The following is a 19,191-nucleotide window of genomic DNA, read 5'->3' as shown; positions in this document are numbered from 1 at the left end:
TAACGGTTTATTGAAAAAGTTCTGCAGCCCGAAGGCTGAAAATATACTTTGGACAAAATGACTTATTACATACAAAGACATGGGGTGGGTGGGTCGTTTAACAAAATCTTTCATTACTGAAAGAAGAAGGAACATGAATTGAACATACAAATTATTATAGTTTGCAGTTGAGGGCCCGGGCCTGGGCTAGTCATGGAAACATCGGGTGGTGTGGTGTTCATGTGATGTAGTAACTCGTCCTCGGGTGTTGATATGAAGGACCTCACGTGGCCATGGAAACATCGGGTGGTGTGGTGCTCACATGGTGTAGTAACTCGTCCTCGGGTGTTGATATGAAGGACCTCACGTGGTCATGGAGACATCGGGTGGTGTGGTATTCACGTGGTGTAGTAACTCGTCCGTAGGTGTTGACATGAAGGACCTCACGTGGTCATGGGGACACCGGGTGGTGTGGTGCTCACGTGGTGTAGTAACTCGTCCGAAGGTGTTGATATGAAGGACCTCACGTGGTCATGGGGATACCGGGTGGTGTGGTGCTCACGTGGTGCAGTAACTCATCCGTAGGTGTTGACATGAAGGACCTCACGTGGTCATGGAGGCACCAGGTGGTGTGGTGTTCATGTGGTGCAGTAACTCGTCCGTAGGTGTTGACATGAAGGACCTCACGTGGTCATGGAGGCACCGGGTGGTGTGGTGTTCACGTGGTGCATGAAGGACCTCACCCATCACCGGGTGGTGTGGTGTGGTCACTCGGTAGTGCAGGCCCGCTCGTGGTCATGGGGACACCGGTGGTGTGGTGTCACGTGGTCACTCGTCCGTGTGTGAAGGACCTCACGTGGTAACGTGGTGCAGTAACTCATCCGTAGGTGTTGAAGGACACGTGGTCATGGAGGGACCTCACGTGGTCATGGAGGCACCGGTAACTCGTGGTGTGACCTCACGTGGTCATGGAGGCACCGGGTGGTGTGGTGTTCACGTGGTGCAGTAACTCGTATGATGTTGAAATGAAGGACCTCACCTAGTCATGGAGGCACCGGGTGGTGTGGTGCTCACGTAGTGCAGTAACTCGCCAGTATGTGCTGATATGAAGGCCCGCTCGTGGTCATGGGGACACCGCGTGGTGTTGCGTGGTGTCACAGTACTTCACTCTGTTGGGTGGTGCTGTGTTATCTCGTAGTCAGGTGTGAATCCGACCCACTGATGTTGCTATGGTGGACTGATTAGCACCTCCTGGTCAGAAGATGGTGGTCAGTTCCCAAGGGTGCTTATCTCAGTGGTGGGTCACTGATCTCACTGGTACCGTCTGGTGCTGAATTCACTGGCTTAAACACTGTTCAACACTGATCCCACTTCTTTGTGAAACGAAATTGTCACTTTTGATTAAGTTGATATCCCGGTGGTGAGGATGGGTCGGGGAGAGGGACTTGGGGAGTGGGGCTGAACATGGCCAAGGGGAGCCACTGCTCAGCAGCGCCTGGTAGGTCTTGACCCTCTGGTGGTCAAGGATGTATGTGCGTGTGTGTGTGTGTGTGTGTCAAATATACTCGAAAAAGGGTTGACGGGTTTTTACCAATTTCTTTTATATGAATGAACAGTGACAAGGTCCATTTTATTAACATTTGATGCATATAGAGCTAAAATTGACAGAGCGTTACCATGGTAACGTTTCGTACAATGATGGCAGAAAAGGTTTTCGGGATTTAAATTGGATGATCTGAAGCTCATTGGTGTTAAACCTGTTGAGAAACAATCATACTCGTCCGAGCACAAAAGGTGTAAAATTTCCTCATGGTGTTATACTTATTACAGATGAGGCTAGGTCAGCCGGCAAGGTTTGTATCCCTTACTTTATATTTAATTGCTTCAACCTATAATATTGAATGTATTTAGAAACAGGTATATCTGTGTTGTGTGTCACTATGTACTTTCGTCTGTCATCGTCAGTTTGTGTTCAATGTCTCGAAACTGAACTTTCCAGGTCTTCATAACACTGAAGCTGTAAGTGTGAATATGGATAGTTTATATTTGAGTATTGTGACAGTTTTTGTTTTGTTTTGGTCACTCTTCAAACTTTGCCACGGGGTTAAAATTTATATATTGGATGACCGGTCTTCTGATTTACTTTTTATTTCTTTTATTCGATAGTGGAGAGTGAATCGCTGTCATTAGCAAATGAGGTGGTGGAAGCTGTGATGTCAAGAGTGTCTATGCTCCACTGCACCGTCCTTTTCTTCACAGATGCCACCACGTCGTCTACCACTTTCTTCAATGTAGGTTATTTCTGAGCATCAGTGTTAAAACAATCTTTCGGTCTATATCAAGTATTTACCGAAATTTTTTTTTAACTTTTATGAGCAAAACCATAGGAGTCTCCTTCATAAACCAGTGCACACAATGTTTGGATTTTCCATCCAACCTTTCGTCTTTCTAATTCAACAAAGTTGTGCTCATCTTCTACAACAGTTATGGTAACAGCTTCTGGAGCTTGGTATACTGATTTTGAAGGGATTTGATATGTAAGCTAGTGTACCATGTATCATGGCCACTAATAACTAATCCTCCACTTTCAGCAGTGCTCCAACTCCTAGGCTTATTAATCAGACTTACATTCTGAAATTACAACTTTGGTTAACAGACAAGACATTTGAAGCTGAATGACATTTAGTAGAATTACATTGTGAGAATACACCCAAGGAACCTATCCATTTTATCGCTAAAATTGAGTCAGAACTTTAAGAAATACTAATTTATAATAATCAGCACTCATTATATTTACTATAAAACAATAGGACAGACATTAACACTGCATAGTCCTGTGACCCAACTAATTCATTAGGTTGCCTATATTAATCTCACAATACAGCTCTTCCTCCGTTCACAAAAGAAGTATCACTAAATACTCACTCATAATACTGGTGAATACATTAATGCCAAAATATAAGATAAATAATGGATAAATAAGATTACAGTCACTTTCCTGGTTTCTCACCCATCAGAATGTTAACTCAAAACTTCTTTATATAAATGCATAATACTATATGAATACAAAATATTAGAAATTACATAGAACCAATATACTTCGCTCCCGATGCAAAAAATCAATTAGTTATTATAAGGAAACAAGAAAACACGGTTGTTCGCAGCATATACTTGGATCACGCGCACCTTTAGTGATATATATATATATATATATATATATATATATATATATATATATATATATATATATATATATATATATATATATATATATATATATATATATATATATATATATATATATATAATCAACGACCTCACCAGCCAGGAATCGAACCCTCGACCTACTGGGTGGGACTAGGGAACGCTACCGACCAACCCACAAGGACACTAAAAGCAGTCCTAGACTCTGTTATATTTCACACAAAGCCTGTTCATCGAGATGGCGCCGTGATGGCGCCGTGAACCTCATTGGGAACTGCCCATGCCTCGTATGTGGTGTCAGTAGCATTTTACCGAATCCAGCTGGTATGAAACGCGAGGTACATATATATACTTCATTTTTAGTCCATATAACACGCGGACTTTGAACATATAATCAACAACCTCACCAGCAAGGAATCGAACCCTCGACCTACTGGGTGTGACTAGGAACAGCTACCGACCAACAGCTGGATTCGGTAAAATGCTACTGACACCACATACGAGGCATGGGCAGTTCCCAATGAGGTTCACGGCGCAATCACCTCGATGTACAGGCTTTGTGTGAAATATAACAGAGCCTAGGACTGCTTTTAGTGTCCTTGTAGGTTGGTCGGTGGCGTTCTCTAGTCCACCCAGTAGGTCGAGGTTCAATTCTAGCTGGTGAGTCGATAATTATTTAAATCCGTGTTATATAAAATCGGTTCGGTCTGTGGTCATTATGTTCAAAGTCGGCGTGTTATATGGACGAAAAATGAAGTATATATATATGCAAGTAAATCACTGTAGAGTACGCATGATCTAGGTATATGCTGATAACCACAAAGAAAACTCATGCACTGTTAAACAAATGCTAATCAAGAACTCCCCAACAACACTATTGGTTGCATTTATAAAGTTCCATGCAAGGAATGTAATATGTTTTACTTAGGCCAGACAGGTAAAAGATCTTGTAACTAGACTTAAACAACATAAATATAGTGTTAGGACAGGCCAGGAATCCAATGCTCTGTTTGTTCATTTTGAGGATAACAAGCATTGCATTGACTGGATAATGCCTCCTCAATGTTACCTTGTAATTCAATTGATAGTAGGAACATCATAGAATCTAGTCTCATTAAACATACGAAGCATTCAACATGAATTTGAGTAATGGCATGTACAAACTGGACAATTTTGTAATTAAGAAGATTTGTAACCAGGTGAGAACGTTGGGTCTACCCTCTGACCTGACTACCGACCGTTGCGGTGCTATTTAAAGATTAGTAGGGCCATTACCTACATACCATTGTGGACCTGATCTCACCCTCCTCTGTACCTTGTTTTGTACTTCTCCTTAGTCTGTACTCACCCCTGAAGCGCTTAGGAACTTCGTGTTTTCTTCTTTCCTTGTAGTTATCATATATATATATATATATATATATATATATATATATATATATATATATATATATATATATATATATATATATATATATATATATTATATATATATATATATATATATATATATATATATATATATATATATATATATATATATATATATATATATATATATATATATATATATATATATATATATATATATATATATATATATATATATATATATATATATATATATATATATATATATATATATATATATATATATATATATATATATATATATATATATATATATATATATATATATATATATATATATATATATATATATATATATATATATATATTAATAACTTCAGCAATGGACTTGTTACGTGGAAAGCGTAGTTTTATAATGAAGAGGAGAACCAGGGTAAACACAAACATCTTGAAGTAGGGCTTCGTTTAATTGCTAACGTTTCGGAAATAATCCTTTTCCATCATCAGAGCCTAAAAAGTTTTGAAAAAGTTTAAAAATACAGGTGATATACAATAAAAACATAATATTATACGAAAATTTACCTGCGATAAACTTCAAAAATTTAAAAAAGAGCAATCCAATTCAAAACCGACAAAAATGACGAGACCTACATACAAAGGTAAAGTCAGGAATAAAAAGTATGAAATAAAATGTACAGGGGGTATTACCTTAATTCAGACGAGCCTTAATGTGAAAAACATAACAATTCACTAGAGGCCATATCACAAGGCGATGGCTTTTCTTTGTACTGGTGTAATGCCTCCATAATGAGGAGGTCTGTATCACAGTCGCTGTTGCCAAGAACTGAGAAATCAGATGGCGAAAACGGGTGGTCATGTTGGTGGGCGTGGTTACGAATAGCTGAATGTGGTGGTTGTGTTATTAAATGGCCTGTTCGAACGGAACGGCCCAAGTGTTCATGGATGCGAGTTATCAAATGTCTTTTAGTTTTACCTATATATGCTGCCCTACAGCTAGCACACGTAAATTGATAAACAACTGAGGATTGCAGGTGTGTGGGTATGGTGTCTTTAATTTTAAAGATTTTCTTAATTGAACTCTGGGTTTTAAAGATTAGTCTAAGAGAAATTTGTGGATAGAATTCATTGAAAAGCTTCTTAAGTTTATTTCTAAGGGTGAAACTGAGTGGGCCTGTGTACGGGATGGTGAAATAGATTGAATATTTAGGGACAGTGTGGATTTCAGGCTGTGTGGGACTAAAAAACCTATTAAGCGTTTTGCCAATATAAGTGTCTGTAAATCTCTTAGGGAAACCACTGTTAAAGAGTAGTTCATTTATGTATTTTAGTTCAATATCCAAGTGGAAATAGCTTGAACATATATTGAAGGCTCTGTTGGTAAGAGTAAGTACTAGATTACGTTTGTATTTAAGAGGAATAAAAGATGAAAGTTTTGAACTCAAACCAGTGAAAGTTGGTTTTCTGTATAAGGCTGTCTCGAAACTATTATGAAGACGGTGGATATTAACATCAAGGAATGGAAGAATTTTTCCTTTTCCAATTCACAAGTAAATTTGATGTTGCCATGTTTCGAATTTAAATAATTTAGGAACATAGGGACGTGATCAAGTGATCTGAAAATTAAGAAAGTGTCATCAACATACCGACGATAGAACAAAGGCTTAAATTGGGGGGACATTCGGTAAGCCAAAGCTTCTCGTGGTGACAGAGGAAAGCGTTGGCCAACGTGGGACCTAAAGGTGAACCCATAGCAACACCATCACATTGTTTATAAGCTTTGTTATTAAATAAATACAAACAATCATTTACAGCCAGTTTTAAAAATTCTTTAAATTATGGTCCATTGAATCCATCAATTATATCAGTATTTTAGAACAGTTCATCTGTACATATGTCAATAGTTTCGGCAAGAGGGATGTTGGTAAATAGAGACTGTATATCAAAGCTAGCCATAACACAATTGTTGAATGATATGCTAGTTAGCTCTTTAGCAAAACTAAAAGAGTCTTTAACAGAGTATTGATTAATGGTGATTGGTGACAATATGGGAACGAGGAATTTAGACAGATTATAGTTGAAGGTGCCAAGGGCAGACAATATAGGGCGTAAGGGACACTCATCCTTGTGTACCTTTGGTAGACCGTACAGGATACCTGGTTTAGATACGCTAACAAAGAGTTTTGAAGTTTATCGTAGGTAAATTTTCGTATAATATTATATTTTTATTGTATATCACCTGTATTTTTAAACTTTTTCAAAACTTTTTAGGCTCTGATGATGGAAAAGGATTATTTCCGAAACGTTAGCAATTAAACGAAGCCCTACTTCAAGATGTTTGTGTTTACCCTGATTCTCCTCTTCATTATATATATATATATATATATATATATATATATATATATATATATATATATATATATATATATATATATATATATATATATATATATCATGTAGATCCACAATGAAAACATGGATAAGGTAAATCTTGATAAAATCACACAGGAAAAAGGGAAACAATGGAGCACCTTAGCTTTCGTCTTTATTCAAGACATCTTCAGAAGCAACTGTTACTTCTGATCAGCTGTCAGCAAGTTGTACAGCTTCTCCTAGCTTTGCTGGCCTGCGTTCATTGATGAATATTCTCAAGTCTGGCTGTAGAGAAGACAGAAACTGGTCGAATGTCATAAAGTTAGTGAGAGACACCAAGGTTTTAATAACTTCTGACGTCTCTAGCCATTGTTGAAACAAACGACCCAGGTGGATTAAAAATTGCTGGTATGTTTCCCTGCCCTAATCTTTGTTAAACCCTCGCAAGAGAGCTTGCTTCAACAAAGGGTAATCTCTATTGATGTCGGCAGACAGGAGCATATAAATCTGTACCGGTTTCCCACTCAGTAGGCTACCCAACCTTTAAGCATAGCTATCTTTGTCCACACCAGGTAGCTCGGCTACTCGTTCAAACCTAACAAGGTAGGAGGCGATGTCTTCTCTTTCACGATAAACAGGCAAACTAGGTTCGAGCAGTAATCCTAGCTAGTTCTATGCCCTTCTCTGCCTGTAACTTGGCTAACTCTCTCTCTCTCTCTCTCTCTCTGTTGCGTTCCTCTCTCTCCCTCTCTCTGTTGCGTTCCTCTCTCTCTCTTGCGCGCTCCTCTCTCTCGGCAGTCTGTAGGATGATCACATACCGACCAACCTCAGCACCTGTCAGACCCAGGGCCACCGCTTGACCTTTCAACTCCTCAAAACTAGACATAATGATACAAAAGGCCAAGAGCCAAAGTGACAAATTAAACAACTTACCCCGAAACTTGCCAAAAATAGCTACTTAGTGGCTCAATCAAACCATTAAATGATTCAATCCGGCTGGAGGAAACCTTGTTTCTCACCCAGTCCAGTTAAATCACCTCAGGGAAAAGAACCGCACCAGGTGAATCAACAACAAAATGCTATGGCAGCATCCACAGTGCATCCCAACTAACACTAACTGACTTCCCTAGTACGATGAAGAGCAACAAAATAAGCACAACAGAAGGAAGGGATAAGCACCAAACAACACTTACTTCCAGGCCTCAGACAGCAAGCGGCGCTCACACGGCGACTTACAACAAACACCGGTAACGAATACTAACCCTCAGAAACCAAGGTTAGAGACTATCCTGGGAAGGTTGCCTAATCAGGGGTAACAAACAACTGTTAGAGATTGACATCTCTTTACTACGAAAATAATCACAATAATTTAACTCTGACACCACTCCCACAAACAATAAATAAACAGCACTGGAGTCAAACAATTACTTGAAACAAAACAATCAATACAACAAAGCACAGGTATTTAATACGGCTGCAGATGAATCTTCCTCCTAACCACCACGGTGGAATGTTCTGGTAACGCGGTGATCTGCTCTCAGGGGGAAGGTCCAGGGCAGCTTCCTCACTCGGCGCCGGCGTTGGTGGGCGATGTCTTGCCACACAGGAGAGACGCCAGGGCATGAACGGTGGATAGGGCGTGGAGGAAGTGGCGATCACGTGGCAGCCGCGGCAGTAGCTGCAATAGGTGACCAGAGTTGACAGCCGAATAGGATAGGACTGGGGAATCAGCCCACGAGCCCCACGAACCTCAGATGAGTACACAACCAGAGTGGAACCGAACAGCGGGGAAGTAGCAGCTGTGATGACGACTGGATAGTGTCTGGTGTGCGACGAGGCAGCAGCGACCTTCTCACCTCCGTCTATCCCTCTCGTGGGGCAGCGAACAAGCAAACGAGCGGCGGACAACCATCCCGTTCGTTACAGCCCTTACATATGACAGGGTACTGATGTTGGTAGGACACCTTGATCTTGTAATATTTGGATTGCTTCACTGTCGTTCTCATAAGCTCACTGAATAACAGCTACTGTGTAAATAAGGGAGAGAGCACCTATCGCACGCCATCATAAGCCTTCAAAATTCGAAATTACACTGTGGAAGGCTGCTTCAAAATGATTAGCCAGCCAAGTTACATGACACGATACTTGAAGGTCATTGGTTATCATGTAGAAAAGAGGAGGGGGAGGAGGAGAGGAGAGAAGTGATGGATGGCACAGAAATTTACGCCTAGAAATGAGAGAGCTACTCCGTTAATATTGATCTGCACAAAAAATTATATGAAGTCGTATGTTTGGTTTTAAAGTCTTTGTGTCTGTAATATTGAAAATTGGAAACCTGCCAATGGACGAATATTAACCTGTTCTTTTTTGTGCATTGTTAGAGATGGTTTACATCCTAGATTTCAGAGAATTTCTTTACATTTGCATTTGCTGCTATTATGCTGTTTTCTTAAACACAAAAATAATCTGATCACACAACGTTACTGGTTAACAAACCTTGTAATACCCTGCCAATATTCACTTACTTACACTGTCACTCTCAGTCCTCAGTAGTGCACAGTACAGTACACCTCAGTGCCTCCTCTTTCAGCAGTGCTACAACTCCTAGGCTCATTAATCAGACTTACATTCTGAAATAATAGCTTTGGTTAACAGACCAAAATCATGTTGATATTCCTTTGCTACCTCCAGCTGACGGTTGAAAATGACATTTAGTATAATTACATTGTGAGAATACACCCAAGGACACCATTCATTATATTATGCAATTTGAGTCAGGACTTTAAGAAATACTAATTTATAATAATCAACACTCATATTTACTGTACAATAGTACAGACATTAACACTGCATAGTCCTGTGACCCAACTAATTTATTAGGTTAGCTATCTTAATCTCACAATACAGCTCTTCCTCCATTCACAAAAGTATAACCAAATATTCACCCATAATGCTAGTGACAAAAATAATGCCAAAATAAATGATAAATAAAGGATGAAATAAGATTACAGTCACTTTCCTGGTTTCTCACCCATATGCTGTATTACTCCTAGAGGAAGAGAGCTCTTAAAACATTACATCTCTTACAATCAGAATGTTAACTCAAAACTTCTTTATATAAATGCATAATACTATATGATTACAAAATATTAGAAATTACATAGAACCAATATACTTCGCTCCCGATGCAAAAAATAATTAATTCATAGTTGCTTCATAGAAAACTGCTCTGGCAACGGTGACCGATACAAAATGAATATATTGTACAGCACACATCTTAATATTATGTAAACACACAGACATATGTAACACATGTAAGAATTCTGAAGCTTAGAGCAAATCTTGTAGAGATAATACATGTATAAGCTTTAATATGTGACATAACGGATCGTTGTTTTAACTTTTATTTCGTTTTAAAGTTAATGATAGCATATTTGTTTTGTAAATATCTTCTATTTGTATTGCAGGTGATCAATCACCTGCGGGCATCAAGGGGAGTTGGGGTATTCGAGGCAGCATCGAATGGACATGATAAGAACAAGACTCTCTTCCGATTGATGAGCGAGGCTCGGCGGGTAGGTCTAGAACTAGATGATATTATTGAGGTAGATAGCGTTCACTACCCTTATGTTCCTTACATATGCTGATGAGGTCATTCTTCCTAACTTCTTTTTGTTTCCACCTGACTGACGTCACCAGCTGCGCCAGATATCGCTGTGTGTGACAGTGGCGGTGGTGAGCGACGACTCAGCCTTTCTCGCCGCCTTCGCTGAGTGGTCCCTCAAGGGCCGCCTCCTGCAGTGGTCGACGAGGCTCCTCGCCGTCACTCGCCTGCCTCTCTCTGATCTCCACCACCTACACGAATTTTTCTCCATAAATAATGCCATGTTGCTCATCATGGAGAACAACTTCGGAAAACTAAAGTAGTCACCTAAGAATATAATGACATACGAATATATATATAAGGATTAAACATTAAATAACAAGAACATAATAATGTAATATAACAAAAGCTTTTAGTCGGTATTATAAAAAAAAATCAACTATTATAGATGCGGAGTGTACGTTCATATGCCGTACAGACATAAACCTCCAGTGATACGGGTCGCTTCCTGGACTCCCGAAAAACATTTAAAAATCAGTGGTTACATCCCACTTTTTCCAGAAAAATTTTACAAGCAAGTATTTACAATATTATTACAATTAAGTTATTTTTCTAATCATAAACATTCGGCTTCAATTACAACATATTATGACCTCTCTATCGTCGTTCTGAATACAAAATACAGTTCTTTATATTTAGAGTTTATTTGTACTTATTTCATCTGATTGTCAATAAATTTATATCAAGATAATATGCGCGCGCACACACACACACACACTTATTAACGGAAACACGGGTCAAAGTGCTCTTGCTCGGCCAACTGTTCAGATAGCTGTCATTCTAAATCTAACCTCAATAAATGTCATAAAATATCTGCACAGCATTATGCTCATTCTTTTATGACTGTAATTGCCATGCTATGGGTCCTCTGGGAGAATGTTTCCAGTGTCTTTAATGTATAGGAACATACTGTCTCGATAAAAAACTTGAAACACAGGAAACAAGTCCACTTCATTATTTTGTTGTGTATGGTCCGGTAAACAGGAATAGTCATTGTTTTTGCCAAGTAGAGATAACTTTTTTTATTCCTACAACAAAATGGAAATTAATTCCAACTTAGTAACATTTGCTCTGCTTCATTTAAGGCGTCGTTTACCACCAAAAGATAACCAAATAATATAATAGATTAGGTTAGGTTAGGTTAGGCAATTATCAGTATTTAGCGCTTCAACAAGCAAGTACAGTATGTATTAGACAAGAATCAGAAGATAAATCCTTAGTTCTACTTCAAATACCTACAGTAGCTACGTAAGTTTTGATAACGTTCTATGTGTAGTAATACATTGTTGATTAAACATTTAGAATTATTTCTGAATTATTCTCAAAGACCCTTCAGCTACAGTATTTCAACCACATTAGTTTAAAGTATACACCTGTGTTAACTACACCTGTGTTAACTCTGTTATGTTGTTCAACAAAACAGGATGGCTTGTTCTCACAGGTTTCCTCATCTACCGTCCTTTGAAGTGGCGATGGACGAGCGTTTACTAACTAGAGCTTTTATGAAGGATGATGAAACCGCGCCGGGAGGAAAGCGTCTCTGGTTTAAGGGTCCCTCTGTAGACTTATTGGATTATCTTGCCAAAGCTTTCAATTTCACGTAAGTGTATCACCATAATTTGTAATATGTTGAACTGTCTTAGTTGTACTAATGGGTACCAAAATATAGTAGTATAATCAGACGAGGGTAATAACTGCAGTGCGTCACACAGATGGGCAGGGATATTCTTCTGATTTAATTTATTTAGTAAAACCTGTTTATTTCATTTAGAACTAATTATTAACAATAATATCGTCTTGATAATTCATTTAATTGGTTTGGAAAAATTCACACACAATGTTTACTTGACTAAGAGGTATTTCCTTAAATAATAGATTCCTGTTAGAGACAGCCACTGAAAAATAAATATATTGTATAGTATTATTATTTCTCCGTCAGATACACATTCGTCAAACCCTCTGATGGTAGTACTGGCAGCAAGAAGACTGATGGATCCTGGTCTGGTATAGTGGGTATGGTGATGAGAGGGGTAAGTATTGTGTTATAGAAATAAAAAGCGGAAGGCATCAGTATTATCAATGTATATTTTCAAGAACACTGTACATTTTATGATATTCTAGTCAAAACATAAGTTAAGCGAGAGTAACAAGCATAAAATAGACATAAGCCAATTCTTCCTAGTACTGTACTAACGAAGCATTACATAACTGATTATAGGTATAGATGAGGTAGACGAGGATAATCTGGTTAAATAAAACCAGGTAAACTTTATTGATTTATTTGAATGTAAATTCAAAATAAATGTGTAGTTACACTCATAATAAGGAATTATTTATATCTGTAAAAGATCACAATGAGTATTGCATTATCTGTAAAAATTTATTGTCGTGCTTTCCTTTGCCATAATCTGTAATATATAAAATAATTAATAATTCTATTAATTTGCATCCGTAACCTCAAGAATTTTGCTTTATTATATCCAGGAGACGCACTTCGCTGTCGGCCCTTTCAGTGTGACTGCCAGCAGGTCTCAGGTGGTAGACCTTACGACGCCAATAAGTATGAGCTCCCTAAAATTTCTGGGAGGACTAGGGCGGTCGGAAGTGAATCCGTGGAGCTTCTTGCTTCCCTATACTTCGCTGGTGTGGGCAACTATCCTGGCAACGCTGCTAGTCTTGCTGGTGACAACATTTATTTTTTCATTGTATTTCTTCATTGGAAATTCCAGCAAAGTAAACAGGATGAACAGCACCTTCAACCTGATCCAAGTATTGCTTCAACAAGGTAAATAGGAATAGAGCAACATCAATCCATTCTTTTGAGATACTAGTTGTCGCTTGAAGAGTTTATTTTTCAATAGCTATCACAAGACAATTTGCCTTATAACATCTGTCACATATCAATGCGAAGGAAACACCTATTCAATTTCCCAGAGTCTCACCTTAAAGAATCAAACTGTAAACGGGAATAAATATATGTAACATCTCTTGGCATATATGGGTTAATATGTCTCATTAGTACATATAAGTGTTAAACCAGGGAAAAGAGGTAGGTAGCCTTTCCTTTCAGTCCCTTCAGGTTCCCCGACTATTATGATATTTTGTTTAATTGGATAAAAGAGAACTGGTACGCCAGCTGTGTACGAGCCAGCTTATGTCGGGACAGCCCATCTCACATTTTCACCCGTGATCTATGACCTAACAACTTGGAATCGATCATTTATTTGTAAATTGACAAAACATAGAGGTACTACCGCCTGGGAAGATATTGGAAGCATAATGTGTTGTCTAATGGTAGACCCTGCTGCCATATGGCATCACGAAATTGTGACCAAGTCCCAGGTTGCTCATCTGACTTTCTGCCTCATTTATACCCAATTGCAGGGTCTCAATTGTTTCTCTTACTATGACAACACAACATACATATATTGTTTCTGACTATTAATATTTTTTTTAATTTTTGTATTATTATTATTATTATTATTATTATTATTATTATTATTATTAATATTATTATTAATATTATTATTAATATTATTATTAATATTATTAATATTATTATTATTATTATTATTATTATTATTATTATTATTAATATTATTATTATTATTATTATTATTAATATTATATTTTCGCCCCAGGCCCTGATGTTGGTCATTGACCTGTGCCCAGGTGGGCTAATTCCTGAAAAAAAAAATATATATATATATATATATATATATATATATATATATATATATATATATATATATATATATATATATATATATATATATATATATATATATATATATATATATAAATATATATATATTATATATATATATATTGTTAACGCTCATAGGAGCGTTATTGGTTTGTTGCTGGAGAAATAAACCCTCAACGTTGACGCGTACCATATAATTCGGTCAAAACCTGTTAAAGAACAATTCACATATAACAAATGCTGTTATCTCAGGACACATAGAATGAATAATACAATCAATATACAGTTCATAGCCTGTTAACATCTTAAGTATAACTCACATGTTACATCTGTTGATACAGCAGGAGACAAGGTGTATAATATGATCAAATTACAGTACATAAATATACTTATTAAAGTTATTTAGTGTTTATATTTACGTTTTAGGGTCTTGGGTTCGACAAGCGTGTTGCTTCTTCTGCAAGAATTGGTAGACTACTGAGCAATCGCCATCCAATCGCAGCCCTAGGCGAGGGCATCTGTTTATATTAGACACGACCAACAAACACGTTGTCAGCACTGCCCCCCCCCTTCTCACCCTCTCTCTCTCTCTCTCTCTCATGTTTATCTTACTGTGGCGGTAACATCTCAACCTCTCTCTCTCTCTCTCTCTCTCTCTCTCATGTTTATTTTACTGTGGCGGTATTGATAATCTCTTCTACGGCGCAGAACATAGTGCTGAGGCGTTCATCGTCTAGTGTCTGGGTGCCCACCACTCCCTGGAGGACCTTCCTTACATTGCGGATTTGTTGCTCCCACACTCCTCCCATGTGAGGGGCTGTCCGGGGTTTGAACTGCCATTCTATTTGTTTCTGTAGGAGGGCATTCCTGACCTTGTTACTGTTGTTCCTGGCAGTAGTATGGGATTCTCCTGGTCTGGGTGGAGAGCGGCGTGTTTCAGTCGGCCACCTACTCTGATCAGACCGTCAGTGTCTAGATGAGGTTCCAGCCGCCTTATTTCGCTATCTCTCACGGGTTGTCCCTGTTGTAACATTCCTAGTTCTCGAGGGAATCCGTTCCTTTGCATCAGTCTTAAGACGGCTAATTTCGCCTCTTCCAATTCGCTGACCTGGAGCCGATTTTCTCGGTGATGTTTGTTCTTTCGCTTCCCAAGCCGCCATTCTATAAACCTTCTAATCCACGCTACACTCTTCAGAAGTCGATGCCACGATGAGTACCTGGCCCATAGCTAATCGAGGATACCCTCCCCCTGGTCAACGTTCGCCGTCAGCACCGTGGTTTCCTTCTTCACCTCTGGGTCTCCGTCTCTGAGGTCTGGAATCCTCAATGGACTCTTTGGCCAACTGTCTTCTTCCAACAAGAGGAAAGCAGGTCCTCGAATCCACCTGCCTTCCTCATTGAGCTCTGCTCTATGTAATCCATGACTAGCGTCGTCGGCCGGGTTCAGTGCCGACGTCACGTGGCGCCATTGTTCTACCTTGGAGTCCTCATGCATCGTTGCCAATCGATTGGTCACGAAGGAATGGAAGCGTCATTCTGTGTTTCGTATGTATTGAAGGACTGCCGTACTGTCTGTCCGGAACACTGTTCTGTCTATTTGTAATTCAAGTTCTCGTTGTAGTCGTTTGCCTGCCTTGGCAGCCAGTACTGTCGCGCAGAGCTCGAGTCGAGGTATGGTCTGCTGTTTCAGAGGGGATAGCTTGGCCTTGCCACACACGAAGGAGATTCGTTATTCAACCCAATGCCTCGTCTACACTCATCTTGGGATATATATATATATATATATATATATATATATATATATATATATATATATATATATATATATATATATATATATATATATATATATATATATAATATTGGCTCTTGTGACGCTCGGAGCGATGAGTCCCAGTGGGTCATATATGGAGCTGACCATACTCAGAAGATTTCGTTTCGTCTCTAGTTTCTTAGGGATCTGGACCCGGACCTCTAGTTCGTCCTTTTCCAGGTCCCACAATATTCCCAAAGCTCGTTCATTGGGGAGCCTGTCGTCTTTCAAATGACTTCCTTTATTCCCATGGCTTTCTCTGTCTGTGGAATTGCTTTGAGGACTTCCCTGTGATTACAGACCCCCTTCGTAAGACCGAATCTGCCCTTCCTTTTCAGCTGTCTCGGTCAATGGGTAATTATCGCTGCCTTCCCCGGCGAATCTATTGAGAGAAGCAGGTCGTCAATGTAGAAGTTACAATTCGCTTTCTTGATGTCGTCATGGAGACTTTCCCTGCAATCTTGGAATGTTCGTTGTAGCGCATATCCGTTGCATGAAGGGCTACACATACCTTCAAAGAGATGTACTGTCGTTTAGTAAGTGGCGGGGCCCCTGGCGGCTGGTCGTCCGTCCACCATAAGAATCGTAAGGCGTCTCGATGTTCGGTACTACTCTCACTTAATGGAACATTACCTCGATATCAGCCGGGAATGCCACCTTTCCTTGTCTGAATCTGATGAGGACTCCCATCAAATTTGCTGTTAAGGTCTGGCCCTTGCATCACCTGGCTGTTCAATGAAATCAACTCACATTTGGCTGTACAATCAAATTATTTTCACCTTTTCTGGCTTGTTGGGATTCAACACGGGGTGGTGTGAGAGATACTAAGTCTTCCCGGGTGTAACACTGAGTTCGTGATGCGGCATGTCCCTCGTCGACTAGACGTCTCATCTCTTCTTGATACCTCTGAGAGAGCCTTGGGTTCTTTAGGAGGCATATTCGGACCCGCCAATCGCTGTTCGGCAAGCTTCTTATTGTATGAGAGTTCCAGTTCTTCCTGGTGAAACAACAATGACCTTGGGGATAGTGATGGATCGGCTCTTTCCTTCTCCTACGCTAACCACTTTTACACTGATCTCTTCGGCGTTTACACTACTTCTTTCTTTCATGATTGTGCCAATGGAGAGGGAAAAACTGGCATTCCCTCTGTTTGCAGCCTTGGTACTGCTCGTCAGAAGCTCCCGTGAAGTGTAGAAGCCTCGAGTGTACTCCAGAGCAGCCACCTATACCACACACCATCTCCTAGCTGCACTCCGTTATCCGGTGATTATGACCCAGGCTGGCGAAGTAGCGACATTCTTCCCGTACGAGGGAAGTTCACTTCCCTGTGGACATGCTGAGGAATGTCCGACACATCTGAAGGTGATCTCCGTGGCATAACGAGCAGCGTTCATCGTCCGTTTCTCTGGTTGTCTTCATTCTTGCTGTCACCAGACCCACAAGTTTTTTCCTCGACGAGGATTGGCATGAGGATGAGTCTGCATATATTCAGCTTGGCTCCTCCAGTCCTTGTCAACCATATCCATAGTGAATTCCAACATCCACTCGATTCCAGGAGGTTTCCCTTGCTGCCCTTTGTATTTATGAACGTTATTCACATAGTCGTCACTTATGGTCCTTCATCAACGTTAGTGGTTTCGGCGAGCGAGTTCGATGCTCGGAAGTATGGTGCTGCATCGGCCTGTGTTCAGTGGCTATGGGTTCCTGAGTGTCAATGCTTCCGGGAAGTGGGTATGACGGGTGGAAACACGTTCCCTCTCCCTCGAATGGGATGTTCCCGTCCCTGAAGCGCTGAGTGTTGGGAACCCTCCTTGGGTGGGTGTCGAGGTGTAGCAGCTAGACACTCCTGATTCCAGCGGTTGACAACGTGTGTCTCGCGCATACCTCGTTGTGGCTGTCATCCCTTCACTCGTTTCCAGAAAGGGTTTTCTTCATGGTAATGACAGCATCTCACCAAAGTCCTCTGTATCCCCTAAAGTCTGAAGTTGCTCCATATGATCTTTCATATTCTGCATCATTGCCGTCAATTGGGTGAGCGTCAGCTGTTAATCCCCCGATTACCCTGGCTGTGTGAGTGACCGGTTAGCATTTCGGTCGTTCAGGGCCTCCAGGTCTTCTATGCTGGTTAGGCTGGTCTCCTCTGCTTTGTTTCCTTCCATGACTGGTGACACAGTGGACAGCTATAGAGACGTTCGGTTAAGCGAACGCTCTTCAACTGACGCGTCTGCTTGTTTATAAAGATGTCATATAACTGAGGTTATACAAATGATGTCATACAATCTGAAGTCATGTAAGCGATGTCATACAATTGAAGTCAATATAAGCGAACGCTCTTCAACTGACGCGTCTGCTTGTTTATAAAGATGTCATATAACTGAGGTTATACAAATGATGTCATACAATCTGAAGTCATGTAAGCGATGTCATACAATTGAAGTCGTATACGTGATGTCATACAACTGAAGTAATATAAGCGATGTCTTATAATCACGACCACAATGAGACTCGAGTTGATGTCACACAGTTTCAACCTGTAATACAACTGAAGTAATATAAGCGATGTCATACAATCACGACCAAAATGAGACTCGAGTTGATGTTACACAATTGGAGTTGATGTCACACAGTTTCAACTTGTAATACAACTGAAGTAATATAAGCGATGTCATGCAATCACGATTACAGTGGTGACACACGAGCGACGTCCCTCAGACACGTGACGTGCAATACGCACGAGTGATGTCACACAAACACAACCACAGTGATATCATACACAAGCGACGATATCACACTAACGAGCCCACAGTGATGCCACACACGAACGACGTCCTTGCTTGAATACTGAAATAGATACATTCCATTGAATGTATTCTATTTCGTATTCTCAACCTGTAATGCAACTGAAGTAATATAAGCGATGTCATACAATCACGACCACAGTGGTGACACTGGTGTAGGAAGATCAGTTGTTAGTTACAATCACTTGCGTGCGTGTCCCAGCGAACGCTAACTACCCGTCCGCCCAGACCAAACATTACGACGCTGTCCGGGTGTTCTGAAACCTTA

The 19,191-nt window shown here is 39.9% G+C and overlaps 2 protein-coding genes across 2 annotated transcripts in view; both read left to right on the top strand.

Annotated features, from left to right (window-relative positions):
* The window catches only part of LOC121873802, a 34,326-nt gene extending 23,055 nt beyond the window's left edge, over positions 1-11,271 (top strand). Inside the window, exons 3-6 of the mRNA XM_042377506.1 lie at positions 2,146-2,270; positions 10,410-10,517; positions 10,642-10,865; positions 10,995-11,271. Coding sequence (XP_042233440.1) covers positions 2,146-2,270; positions 10,410-10,517; positions 10,642-10,865; positions 10,995-11,271 — 734 coding nt within the window. The remainder of the gene's footprint in view (positions 1-2,145; positions 2,271-10,409; positions 10,518-10,641; positions 10,866-10,994) is intronic.
* A 686-nt stretch (positions 11,272-11,957) lies between these two features.
* The window catches only part of LOC121873801 (glutamate receptor ionotropic, delta-2-like), a 15,856-nt gene continuing 8,622 nt past the window's right edge, over positions 11,958-19,191 (top strand). The window contains exons 1-3 of the mRNA XM_042377505.1: positions 11,958-12,206; positions 12,546-12,636; positions 13,091-13,391. Coding sequence (XP_042233439.1) covers positions 12,031-12,206; positions 12,546-12,636; positions 13,091-13,391 — 568 coding nt within the window. The 5' untranslated portion in view covers positions 11,958-12,030. The remainder of the gene's footprint in view (positions 12,207-12,545; positions 12,637-13,090; positions 13,392-19,191) is intronic.

The sequence above is a fragment of the Homarus americanus genome, unplaced genomic scaffold (genome assembly GCF_018991925.1).
Source record: "Homarus americanus isolate GMGI-L3 unplaced genomic scaffold, GMGI_Hamer_2.0 scaffold25827, whole genome shotgun sequence".
Lineage (NCBI taxonomy): Eukaryota > Metazoa > Arthropoda > Malacostraca > Decapoda > Nephropidae > Homarus > Homarus americanus.
This window is presented reverse-complemented; position numbering and strand designations above follow the sequence as displayed.